General features: G+C 36.2%; 2 protein-coding genes across 16 annotated transcripts in view; one reads left to right on the forward strand and one right to left on the reverse strand.

Annotated features, from left to right (window-relative positions):
• DEGS2 (delta 4-desaturase, sphingolipid 2) overlaps positions 1-13,771 on the forward strand; it is a 226,031-nt gene that overhangs the window by 132,144 nt on the left and 80,116 nt on the right. The window lies entirely within an intron of this gene.
• Positions 1-13,771, reverse strand: part of EVL (Enah/Vasp-like) — a 227,488-nt gene that overhangs the window by 86,365 nt on the left and 127,352 nt on the right. For all 14 annotated transcript variants that reach the window (XM_039339693.1, XM_039339689.1, XM_039339686.1 and 11 more), the window contains 2 exons: positions 10,156-10,324; positions 7,270-7,450 (listed from right to left, as the gene is read on the reverse strand). In XM_039339693.1, coding sequence (XP_039195627.1) covers positions 7,270-7,450; positions 10,156-10,324 — 350 coding nt within the window. The remainder of the gene's footprint in view (positions 1-7,269; positions 7,451-10,155; positions 10,325-13,771) is intronic.

Consider the following 13,771-nt stretch of genomic DNA (forward strand, 5'->3'; position numbering starts at 1 on the left):
TCCTTTTTTTTTTTTTGAGTACTTATCTGCCAACCCACCCCATCTGTAAAAGAAAAAGTCTTCCACCCAAGCATAACCTTTAAGGATTTTAAGGATCTTTGAGAGGAAGAGAGGGAAAGAGAAATAGAGAGAGGGAAAGAAAGAGGGAAAGAGAAATAAAGAGAGGGAGTGAAAGAAAGAGAGAGAAAGAGAGAGTGACAGGGAGAGAAAGGGAGAGAGAAAGAAAGGGAGACAGAGGGAGAGAAAGAGAGGGAGAGAGAGGGGGGAGAGAAAGAAAGAAAGAGAGAGAGAAAGAAAGGGAGAGAGGGAAGAAGAGAAATAGAGGAAGAGAGAGAGGGAGAGAAAGGTAGAGAGAGGGAGGGAGAGAGAAGGAGAGAACAAGGGAGAAAGAGAAGGAGAGAAAAAGGGAGAAAGAGAGGGAGAGAGAAAGAAAGGGAGAGGGAGGGAGAGAGAAAGAGGGGGAGAGAGAGGCAGAGAGAAAGAAAGAGGGAGAGAAATAGGGGGAGAGAGGGAGAGAGAAAGAGAGAGAAAGAAAGAGGGAGACAGAGAGAGAGAGGGAGAGAGGGAGAGATTAAATTAGTAACATGGTTGTTAAGTGAATCTGGTTTCCCCCATTAACGTTGCTTATCAGAAGGTTGCAAAAGGCAATCACATGACCCTGGAACAATGTGACCATCATAAATATGAATCAGTTGCCAAGCATCGAAATGTAAATCACATGACCCTAGGGATGCTGCAATGGTCATAAGTGTGAAAAATGGTCATAAGTCACTTTTTCAGTGCTGTTGTAACTTTAAACAGCAAATTGTTATAAGTCAAGGACTACCTATATTTTATCACTTTTTTCCTTTCTTTTTTGTGATCAAGTTTTTACCACCTTGCTAGGTGACTGGTAGTACTCGAATGTTGCCATATTCTAAAAGTGGTACTATCGGTGAAAAGGTTGAAAAGCCCTGCATTAATGGACCAATTATTTCCTTCACCTTTTTCTTGTTTTTTACATGTTGAAAGAAGCTTTTTTTGTTATTTTTGACTTTGGTCGCAAGCCTGCTTAGTTCATTTTGAGCCTTAGCTTTCCTCACTTCATCTTTGCAGGCTCGGGCTATTTGCTGATATTCTAACTTAGTATACGGATTTGTATACTTCTCATTCATGCCATTTTCGTTGTGCTCTTGCAAAGACTGCCCTGAGAATTTCTGATCTGGTGAGAAATAAGCAATCTCAACCTTCGCACTGATGTTGGCTTTTTACACATACTGTCGCAAAATGTAGCAATGTAGTTTACTGTTGTTATATTAAGACTGTTACCCATGCTACACCATGCTTCAAGACAAAATTTCATTTATTTGTAATTAGAAATAAATATTTCACAATATATAATTACATATAATGCTTTAATTATGTTCAATTTGTAACAATGAAAATACATCCTGCATATCAGATATTTATATTACGATTCATAACAGTAGCAAAATTACAGTTATGAAGTAGCAATGAAAATAATTTTATGGTTGGGGGTCACCACAACATGAGGAACTGTATTAAAGGGTAGCGGCATTAGGAAGGTTGAGAACCACTGAGTTAGAAACTATTAAATTGATTTAAATTTGCATTCTAAGAATAGATTAAAAGAAACAAGAGGAGAAAGAGAGATTTTCCAAAGTGTGAATTAGGGTTGATGAATCAAGGGCTCTTTTGAGACTAAATGTGAAGGAATCTCTTTTAGTAAATTACCTAAATGCATAGCTGTGTCTGCCCATCCATGATGCTACAGAGCAAAATTAACACACATCTATGAGTTGAAAATGGATGTTTGGAAGCAAAATTAGTATCAGCGGCTCTATATTGTGTGTGTAGCAGGGTGCCCCAGGGCTCTGTTCTGGGCCCAGTGCGCTTCAACATCTCCATCAACAATTTGGATGAGGAATAGATGGGGAACTCATCAAATTTGCAGATGACACCAAGCTGGCAGGAATAGCCAACACTCCAGAAGACAGGCTTAAGATACAGGAGGATCTGGGCAGACTTGAACATTGGGCACTATCTAACAAAATGAAACTCAGTGATGAAAAAAGTAAAGTTCTACATTTAGGCAAGAAAAACCAAATGTACAGGTATAGTATAGGGGGTACCTTGCTCAATAGTAATAACTGTGAGAGGTACTTCGGAGTCCTAGTGGACAATCACTTAAATGAACCAGCAGTGTGCTGCAGCTGTCAAAAAGGCCAACACAGTGCTAGGCTGCATTAACAGAGGGATAGAATCAAGATCACGTGAAGTATTAATACCACTTTACAATGCCTTTGTAAGGCCACACTTGGAATACTACATCCAGTTTTGGTCACCACAATGTAAAAAAGATGTTGAGACTCTAGAAAGAGTACAGACAAGAGCAACAAAGATGATTAGGGGACTGGAGGCTAAAGCATATAAGGAATGGTTGCTGGAATTGGATATATCTAGTTTAATGAAGAGAAGGACGAAGGGGGACATGATAGCAGTGTTTCAATATCTCAGGGGCTGCCACAAAGAAGAGGAAGTCAAGCTGTCCTCCAAAGCACCTGAAGGCAAGGCAAGAAGCAATGGATGGAAACTAATCAAGGAGAGAAGCAACCTAGAACTAAGGACAAACTTCCTGACAGAACAATTAACCAGTGGAACAACCTGCCTCCAGAAGCAGTGAATGCTCCAACACTGGAAGTTTTTAAGAAGAGACTGGACAGCCATTTGTCTGAAATGGAATAGGGTTTCCTACTTGAACAGGTGTTTGGTCCCTTTCAACATTATTATTATTGTTGTTGTTGTTGTCCTCATAATGTCAGGGATCAGAAGCAAAGAGCAGCATTAGTTCTGAGCCTCCCACTCTGGGAGCCCTCCATTAAGGAGAGCACAGCTAGACTCGTGATACGTCGTGACACGTCACATGACGTGGCAAGTTTGACTCCCGTAGTTTAAGGAGAAGACAATCTATTAAAACTGTTTTTCATTTTATTTCAATGCAATTTCTTATGTTACCTAATTAAATACTGTCCACAATGAGGGAAGAAACAAGATAAAGATAAAAATGAAATGAAATAAATTGCATCAAAAATATTCTAACTTCTTAGTTTATGATAATTTTTAGTGAGGGTGTTTACTATTTTACAAAGATTATTCATCCTATTTAAGTACACGGAAAAAATCATTTTCACAGGTTGTATGAGAATGAAAAGTTTCAACCACTCTTTCATTGCTGTAACCCTCATGATTTTCAAAACCAAAAATGTTGCCTCTTTTTTTAGCGCAAGTTTCTTAATGCTGTTTCTGTTAGGAAACATACTCATATTATTAGAAGTAGTTATAATATATATATTATTGCCATAGTTATTATTTTAGAAACATAGAAAACTGAGAGCAAAAAAAGACCTAATGGTCCATCGTGTTGGCCCTTTGCTAAGTTGACAATTGTTTACCTTCTCTAAAACTAACTTTAGAAAAAGGCACAGACAGAAAATGATCTCATACAACTAGTCAAAAACAATAAATGTTGAGAAAAAAATATATGGTTTGTTTTGTAAAAAAAGATTTAACCAGATATAGCAGGGGTGTCAAACTGCCGACCCGTGGGGCGGATGCATCACAAAAAGCTGCGCTCCCACCCCATTGCTCGCAATGGGGAAAAAGTTCCGACATGTTGCGCAACGTCATGTGACGTTGCGAGTTTGACATGTCTGAGGTATAGTGATCTGAAATATTTAAGAAATTGTGAAGCACATTTAATTTTATGTTGGAGTGTCTTGATCAAACAAACTATGTATTTAAAAATGTCAGAGAGTTTATACTGCATTTTGTTCTGTGAGCAATGTGAAATAAAATACTGTAATGTCCAATTGTTTTGTTTGTTTCACAAGATCTTGCTACATTTTGTAAACATGACTATGATACAAGTTTTCATTTTCAGACATGTAAATATTTTGGCATGAGACTTTGTTTCTTTAACTGAAATGCAATTACCAACTTGTTTTTAAATGTTATTTAATAGTATAAATTAAAAATGTAAAAAGGGGATGAATCTGTTTTGCACCATGGGGGGGGGGGAGGGATCAAACCCTGACTCTGCCAGCATTCGAGTCCCAGCTGAAGTGTCTGCACTTACAGTACTTTACCATGAGGGGGAATAAAATTGTTTAAAATATAACCTGCTTCTGCATATGAAAAGAAGAGCTAGCTAAAATCTGCCAATGTCATTCTGTTTTGAATCCTGAGATCAGACAAGATTCTGTCTTTAAATGATGGGAGGGTTTTTTTTTAAATTTAAAAGTGCTTTCTGTTGTCCATTTTCATTTTCCAATTTTATTTATTTTTCATCCTGCTGCTTGTGTGTCTCTTTCTTATCATATTTTTTTACTCTCTATTTTCTTCTTCCAGTCCCCATTTTTCACTTCTTTTTTTAAAAAACTGCTTCCAGTTTGCTCCTTGATCCTCCATGGAAGACAAATTCACTGAAACTTTCAAAAGAGGACTCGTCACCTTCCTGTAGAGATCATATATATTATTTATACACTTTCTAAATAAAACAAAATGCTTGGGATCAATGTTTGATAGGATCAATTAGCTAAGTCATACTGCTCAAACAGGAGGCACAAAAATCTCTTCACTACGGAAATTATCTGATTCTGGACATTTGATTTCTTCATGAGAGAGATACCCATTTCTTGTGTGCTGCTCCCAAGTAAATCATCCCTTACTACAGCAATTATGTATTATATTTTTCAGATATCAGTATTTTAAAATTTGAAGCCTGCTTACAATCAGAATTGGAATTATACTGCAACTCTTCATCTGATGTGCCTTTAATGTGCCTCCCAATATTTCATAATTACATAAAGATTATGCAACAGGGAAAAGTAATCTAAATCCAACTATAAAGGATCTCTACAGGTGGCCCTTGACTTACGATCACAATTGAGCCCAACATTTCTGTTGCTAAGTGAGACAGTTGTTAGGTGAATTTTGTCCCATTTTACAAGCTTTCTTGTCACAGCTGTTAAGTGAATCACTGCAGTTGTTAAGTTAGTAAGACGATTGTTAAGTGAATCTGGCTTCCCATTGACTTTGTTTGCCAGAAGGTCGCAAAAGGTGATCACATGACCCCAGGACATTGCAACTGTCATAAATATGAGTCAGTTGTCAAGCGTTTGAATTTTGATCACATGATCACAGGGACACTGCAACAGTTGTTAAGTGTGGAAAAACAGCCATAATTCGCTTTTTCAGTGCTGTGTAACTTCGAACAGTCACTAAATGAACAGTTCTAAGTTGAGGACTTATAGCAGTCTGGGAAAGTGTGTTAGGACAGTAGGGAAAAAAAACTTAGTTTATGTTAAGTTTATGCAATACTACCTAGGGTTTAGCAAATGTCATTTTCACATAAAGAGGACTCATATTTATTGATGAGACATTTGATGTTACAAAGCTTGTGCTTAGCTTCTATTTTAGCGTCTCTGCTGTCACATGATAGAACTGAAGAGCAAGAAAAAAACCTCAGATTTTCATGCCCTCCAAATAATTTTTTTTTTTTTTAAAAAAAAGTCTTTGCCAAAGGCTTTACTATGGACTTTGTGTTTCTTCTTTTAATATAGACTAATAAGAAATTCAATGGAATTGTCCAGCAGAGAAATGCTGGGATGGATTGATTAAATTAGCGTAACTGATTTAGTGGTCTAAGTCTAAGACACTTATTTATTAAAGATTGAGAGCATTTTCTTAGGGAATCTAAACAAAACCCAAAAACCGATGAAGATAATTCTAATGATTAAAAAAATGGCCAACACTACCCCCAGATTCTAAATGATCTCCCAACAACACGCTGCTTCAAAAATGTTTTGCTGCAGCTAAGACAAATGGAATCTGGTGAGAACAGATACAGTGTTAATCTCTCCTTTTTTTTTATTCTACACCACTGAGAAGATCAATTAATCAATCAATTACATTTGTATGCTGCCAAATCAAATCAGACTCAGGGAAGTCATACAAGTGGGTGTCTGAGTATAATAAGTAATTTACTGCCAAACACTCGAAATGATCTATGTAAACCTCACAAACAACCTCAGCATAAAGTACTGAGTCTGGTTTATGAAGAAAGCAAATGTTAAAAATAGGACATCAGAAATAGTTTAAGCAACTAATGCCATTAATTTGACATGCTTACTTCTTTCTTAAGAATGATCACAGTAATGTATAATAAAATTCCTGTCCTTAAATGCTGATCTGTTAAATAATAAGCTGAATTTAGGTAATACAAATGCACGTTTCTTCATCTTTGAAAAGACTCAATCAGGTTGATTTACTGATAACAAAATCAATTGGAAAAGCTCTACACACTGATATTTTTACATATTTTGTTCATATTTCAAGCATTTGCTTAAAATGTATCTGGTAGCAAGGGTATCAATGGCATTTAGCTTTTGAAAAAAAATTCAGAAAAAATTGCTAAGCATTATTCTAACTTAACTATTATTTTATATGCCATGGGAAGAGAAATCTTGTATACAAGTGAAAAGCAGCAAGTAAACAGTTTGCTCAACCAACTCTTACGTCCACATTTCCTTGAGGATAGAGACCTATAGAGAGTGAGGAAGATGGCCTTCTTGGGAATACGCAGAAGTTCTAGCCTAGTAAAAGGAACCAAAGTATTTTTTTAAAGTCCAGAACAGCCATGAATCAGACAAACACCCTCCTGATTTACTAAACTGTAAGAAGGAAGAAGAGCTACAGCACAATCTGCAGCACAAGATTCTATTGCTACAGCCAATCTCAATAAAAGTAGTTATAGACAACCCGTGGAATTAATTTCATAGTCTCGTCTACCTAATGACAAAACAAAACTAAACATTACATGGCAAATCCATGTCTCACACAGGTCTCACACAGGTGATTAAAAAAGAGAAAGGCATCACATTTCTTCATAATAATGGAAACAGTAAAATTTCAGCTATGAAAACTGCCTACCCAGATTATTTGTTTTATGAGCATCTGTATTTGCCCCCATGGGGCAGAGACAGGTAATAGCATGACCTATTGCTAGCAGTGGTATTCTCATACAATTTAACACAAGCCTTAAAACAGAAAAAATTTAAAGATACCAATATTTTGCCTTCAATAAAAGGGCAGATACTGCACACTGAATGAATCATGTATTCTGACTCTAATATTTGTACTATTGTATAACAGGCTATAATTTGATAACAAAGGTGGTGATGGTGGACCCGATAATCGTAACTGTCTTACCTCCATCTTGCTGTGAGTTCATGATATTTAGGGCAAACAGCATGGCATTTGAAAATGTGGTTGCCTCTTCTTTACTAGCAAAGTTCAGTCCATAAACCTGCCGTGCGTCACGCCACTGATGGAACGTTGGCGTTGCTTGATTGTACTTCAATCCTTTCACAATTGAATAATTAATCACTACCTGAAATTGAAATAGAAGAAATGAGCAGTCACTAAGAATATATGCTTTAATCTGATGCTATTATTTTCATATGATTGTTTTTATTACTATAATAGTGCATAATTTTATTATCTAGTTTTATGAATGGGTTAATATTAGCTGCATCAGAAGGAGAAATAGCCTAAAAGGCAGCACAACAATCTAAAATAATAATGAATTAGCAGCTACTAATTCTAATTCTAATAATTCGCAGAAAAAATACACATAAACCCATGTTATCATCTTAACATTATTGTATAGTCAGATATTATATACCTTGTTTTTCTCTTTATGTAAGAATTTGTTATTTTCTTTTTGAAATAAATTTTTATTTTCCCCAAAAAATATATTACCAGAAAGGCAGAAAACAAATATAAGACGATATCTTACATCAGATTGTTCTGTTGTTTCATTTAGCCCAGTATTGTCTATTCTCTTAGGAGCCCAAGAAGAAATCTTTCTCAACACCTGTTATCTGATCCTTTTAACTGGAGATCCTAGGGATTATAGCTTGCCCTCCCATACACACACGTAAAGCATATATTTATGAATGAGGTAGGGTTTATCTCAACAGTTCTGCCAGAGTCACCAACAGTGAATCTCCAAAATCGATATAACTCCTTATTTTGCTCTGCCCTCACAGCTCAGACTTCTAACTCCCCTGCTCCCCCCCCCATATCATAAATATTGCTCTTTTCAGTCTAGGTATTCTTCCTCCTCAGATCCAAATGCCTAAATCAGTTTGAAGTAAAGTATATTCTACAAGGTGTAGCAACAATGTGATTTGAAAGTAGAGGTCGCTGTCATCAGTCCAATCATTTATGCACATTGTCACCTTGCCTGACCTCTGTTGAGTGCAATGGGTTGGTTAAAATGGCCTGCCCCAGGCGCCTAATAAATCCGAGAGATTTCCTGAGGGCACCTAGGAATTTTTCCAGTCTTCAAATAGCTGTTTTCTGGGATTCAACAAGAACATTAAACATGATTGAAAACAAGCAGGGTTTCCCAAGTTGCAGATTCAGGGCCTCCCTTTCTGTAAAGCTTCAAGAAATGAAGCAGCTAAAGAGAGAGCTACAGCAATGTTGGCAGAAGACAATGAGTGAGTGCCCATTGTTTAGGAGTATTTAGTGGCATGTAAGGAGTGGAATGTGTTTTCTTTACAGCATTTTCTATTGTCTCCAGACGCCATTCACCTAATAGACTTGGGTAAAGAAGCTGATCTCTCTACTGACCACCAAAATAATTTTATGGGATTCTTTGAGAAAAAATGACTCACATTCATTGAAGATGGACACTAATTGGACAGAATCTTATGAGGTGACAAGGGTAAAGTCTAACAAGATTATCTGGGATCCTTTTGAGCTTGTAGAGATCAAGAAAGTGAAAACAATCCTCTGCAGCATGATTGGATTTACCGTATGCCATTCCTAGCTTCCTAAGTAGAATGCATTCAGTTAGATCTGGAAGGTAAATAATACCACTCTGATGGAAAGAGAGAAACCATCTACTGTGAAGGAAGCATACTTCTACCCAGCTATATTACAGAACTTCTGCCCAATCTTCAATCTTCTTTTTTTTAGAGAAGATGACAGGGCTTCATCTACAGAAAATCCTAAAAGAAATGGATCATCTAGATACATTTCAATCATTATTCAGGCCTTGACATGGAAGAGAAATAATATGGGTTACTCTGGTGGGATCATCTATGTCAAGGTATATAAAGTTGGATTGTATGTGGTCCTATTGCACATCTAAGAGCATTTCATACCATCAATTATGGTATTCTTGTAGACTGCCTGCAAAAATTCAAAGAAACACTGATTCCTACTTGAGCATCAGGTAAAAACTGGCTAGGAGACCTTCCAATTTGACTGATGAGCCAAACACACACATTTTGGAAACATAAAGCCCATATAACTGTGATTCATTCCCACCTCATGTTTAGATTACTACAATATTTTTATGTTGGAGTTGCCCCTGAATGACTCAGAAATTGAAACTGGCCAAACTGAAGTAACCCAATTTATTTCTGCAAAAAAAGCCAGTTTAGTAGTTTCCACATTATTGAAGTTAGTCTACTGGTAACCCAATAGGCTTCAGCCAATTTGAATTTTTAACTTTTTAATTTCTCCATGCCTGGTGCTTATTATATCATCTTTATTGACTAGGGTTAGTTCTGGGAACATATCTTAAGAAGGGCTGCTGAGGAATGAAGTTGCTCATACAAGTCCAGATGATAAGAAACATCTTGTTTCTGAAAATATGGAGAGCTTCAACTTGCTTGCCTTTTGAAAATCATTAAGGCCACAGGGTTCAAAGGGACTTTCATAGCAAATGACGACTATAGAAGATTATTGTGCTAATGAGAGTTTTCTTGTAAAGCAAGCTGTCTTGTATGGTTTGAAGTAGAGCAACATATAATTTGGCATCTCATGGTAATGCTGGAATTATCTGAAACCCTGGAGAACTTCTTGTAACCACTTGAGACAGTTAAATGGAGCAACAGCCCACTTTCTTTGCTCAGCATAAATTGTATTTCAACCACAGACGAAAGAATGTATTCTTAAAATAAAAAGTTTATATGTACATATACACACTAATATACCTTTTTCTAAAACACAGAACAACCACTGTTCTTTGAATCTATTTTAAAATTTGTATGGTTGAAATGCTGAAAAAACACTCACTTGTTGATCTTGAAGTTTAACTCCAACTACTCTAAATGTGTTGCTGGCCGTGTTGTGATAGATGTTGATTCGGCTGAAGCCCTGTTGTCCAGGCTTTATTGGCACCCATTTCTTACTGGTATCGTCATAAACCATAACTGATGCCCGGGCTTGGCATATACTCTGTTCACTGAAAAATAAATCAATAAGAATAAACAGTAAATCAAAGACAAGCACAAGATCTGTGATACATTTTATAGTCTGAAATAGCAGTGCTTCAGAATTTTAGATATTTGCATTTTAAATGAAATGATTCAATTCAAACTTCCCAAATGGAAATCTGAACATTATCTTGTAGTCTGTCCATTTTTTGTTTTGGATAAAATAGAAGAACACACTGTCTGTGGGGAAAAAAAACATTTTCATGTTTAAATACAAATTTGTTTTTGTTTTTCCAATGCTGACTACAACAAATAAGTATGAAACAGACTTATGAACACATGTGAAAATGAAAGGACTGATTCACATATTCTCTCTAGTCTGAAAATATTTAAAAATGATCGTATGCACACAAAATGCATATTATATGGTAAAATAGGTCTCCTATCCAGTTTCATGCCTTCAGAGATTTCTACAATGCTGATCTGATTGTATTGGTTTGTGCTATCAGAGGAAAAAAATAATCCTACCTATTGCTTGTAGTTTCTTTAGAAGTTCCCATGTAGAAGGAATTCTGTTTGTTTCATAGGTTTATCTGAAGCCCAGGACTTAATCTATCTCAATTTTCTTACAACTCATTTATCCTTACTTGAACATCCTAAATTCCAAGGGAAATGCTATGACTGTTCACTTCAGAACTTCTCCTTATAAGATTTAAGAATTTGAGTTTGCCTGCCAATAGAACAAATGGGATGGCAAACTAGATAGTTTTTGTCCCTTCCAATTCCCCAAAAAGCACCAAAGAAATTTTGCAGATAGGGTGCAAATGAAGAAACGTACAGAAAGTCCTATTGCACAAATACCAATTTGTGTATACCCATTACACAAATTGTATGAAGAGGGTTTTTTTAATTGTTGCCAGCTAAATAAAAAAAAATCTAACCTCATTTAATTATACACATATTAAAAATAAAGTAATTTAACAACAATCTAATTTATCATATCTAACATACATAAAAAAACAACCAAAACAAGTCTTAACCAACAATCTTCTATATAGAAACTTTATTTTGTTTTTTGCTTTAATGAAAAAGACACAGCTTTTTATGTGAATGAAACTTCTTTCTTGTACTACACTACTGATGTCTCTGCCTTAAATAACAGTACTGGATACTTGTTAAGCAAACTATTAGCAATAATTCTATGCAGAGAAATAAAAGGAAAAATATTTTTCTCTTTTCTTGTTGTATCATCTCCTCCCTAATCTACTTTTTAGGTTAAGAATGTTAAAAAAAAAACAGTAAAAAGTGCTACAGTTAAGATTAAAAGCACTTTTTTTTACTTATAGTTCTCCTATAGTGTATTTCACATAGAGACTGCATTCTAGGATAGAAGAATGCAATCACAAAATACTTCTAAAAATAGAAAAGTAAATATTGATCAAGATAAAATTGTGATTAGAATTCCAACTCAATTTAGTGGAGTTGTTGGTATGAGAACTAGAACTCTGATCCAGCAAAACTACAATTAATGTGTACTGGAGAGACTTGCACCCTGGGGCCAGAGCATTTTTATTTGTTTTGCTACTACATCTGAGCACAGAGGTGGCCAAATTTGCCAACACTACAAAATTTATCACAAGAGGAAAATAAAACATATAGCGAAGAGCTCCAAAAATATTTCTCCAAACTATATGAATGAATGAGTGCCAGATGTCAGATGGGGGTTCCACACAGAGTAATGCACATCAGCAAAATAAAAAAAAAATCAAACTTCATACATTAATGAACGGGATGAAAGTTGCTGGCAGTTAGCAGCAACTGATTGGGGAAGGAATCCTGGAGTCATGATGAATAAGTCAAAGAAAATATCAACTCAGAATGTAACAGGGGGGAGGCAAAATTCACAGATTTTAAAATAAAGCACCAATATTAAAATCCCCTTAGCTAAATCATAGTGACTATATTGGAATACTGTGTACATACCTAAACGGATATTATGCAGAATGAGAAGCCCCTCCCCCCCAAAAAAGGCAGGTGCGCGCACACACACACACAAACATCTTTAAATAATGTATAATTTCATTGTGCAATTAGAATGATAGCTACCAATTTAGAATATTTTAAAAGACGTCTGAAAGATTGGACTATCAGGGGCTAGTAGTCTAAAGAGCTGGTTACCACTTCCTTAAATACTGGCTGCTATATTCAAATAGTAAGAAAAAGTTATCACTCTCTGGTTCACATCACAGGACTTCCTGAAAGCATCTGGTTTGGCAATGTGGGCACAGAATGCCATCCTGATGGGTCAGTGGTGTTATCCAAGATGACACTCATGTTCTTATGATGCTACAAATGTGGAGTTTATAATGGATATCAATGTGCTGCTGGGTTCTAATTTCAGATTTAAAAAATTTTTCTTTTGGAAAGCTTCTTTCAACATGTAAAAAACAAGAAAAAAGTTAAGGAAATGATTGGTCCACTAGTGGAGAAAGTGGCAAGAAGGTGACAAGCAACAGGGAGAAAGCAGAACTACTCAAATTGCTTTTTGCACAAGTATTTACACAAAGGGAAAAGACAGCCCAACATATTAAAAACAGTACCATAAAAAACAGATTAGAAACACGTTAAGATAGGCAAGAAAATGGTAAGTGAGCACCTGTCCACCCTAGATGAGTTCAAATCACCAGGACTAGATGGACTACATCCCAAGGTTCTGAAGGAACTGGCAGATGTGATCTTAGAACCACTGAACTATATCTTTCAAAGATCCTGGAGCACTGGGGAACTACCAGAGGACTGGAAAAAAGCTGATGTAGTTGCCATCTTCAAAAAAGGGGGGGAAAAAACGGATCCAGGAAACTACGGACCTATCAGCCTGACCTCAATTCCTGGGAAGATCTTGGAAAAGATAATCAAGCAACGAATCAGCGAACACCTAGAGGCAAACAAAGTCATTACCAAAAGCCAACGTGGGTTTGTCAAAAACAGATGATGCTAAACAAATCTTATTGCATTCTTTGACTAAGTGACAAAATTAGTAGACCAGAGGAATGCTGTGGATATAATTACTTGGACTTCAGTAAGGCATTTGATAAAGTAGATCACAACCTACTACTTGATAAAATAAAAAAATGTGGGTTAGACAGCATCACCACCACATGGATTCGTAGTTGGCTGACTGCTGTTCTCAGCGTGTGGTCCTCAATGGAACTGCACCTACATGGAGGAAAGTGTGTAGTGGGGTGCTCCAGGGCTCTGTTCTAGGCCCAGTGCTCTTCAACATCTTCATCAAAGATTTGGACGAGGGAATAGATGGGGAACTCATCAAATTTGCAGACGACACTAAGCTGGAATAGCCAACACTCCAGAAGACAAGCTTAAGATACAGAAGGATCTTGACAGACTTGAATATTGGGAACTATCTAATAAAATGAAATTCAATGGTGAAAAAAGTAAGGTTCTATATTTAGGTAAGA

The sequence above is a fragment of the Crotalus tigris genome, unplaced genomic scaffold (assembly GCF_016545835.1).
Source record: "Crotalus tigris isolate CLP2741 ecotype Arizona unplaced genomic scaffold, ASM1654583v1 scf7180000017737.1785205, whole genome shotgun sequence".
In the NCBI taxonomy this organism is placed as follows: Eukaryota; Metazoa; Chordata; class Lepidosauria; order Squamata; family Viperidae; genus Crotalus; species Crotalus tigris.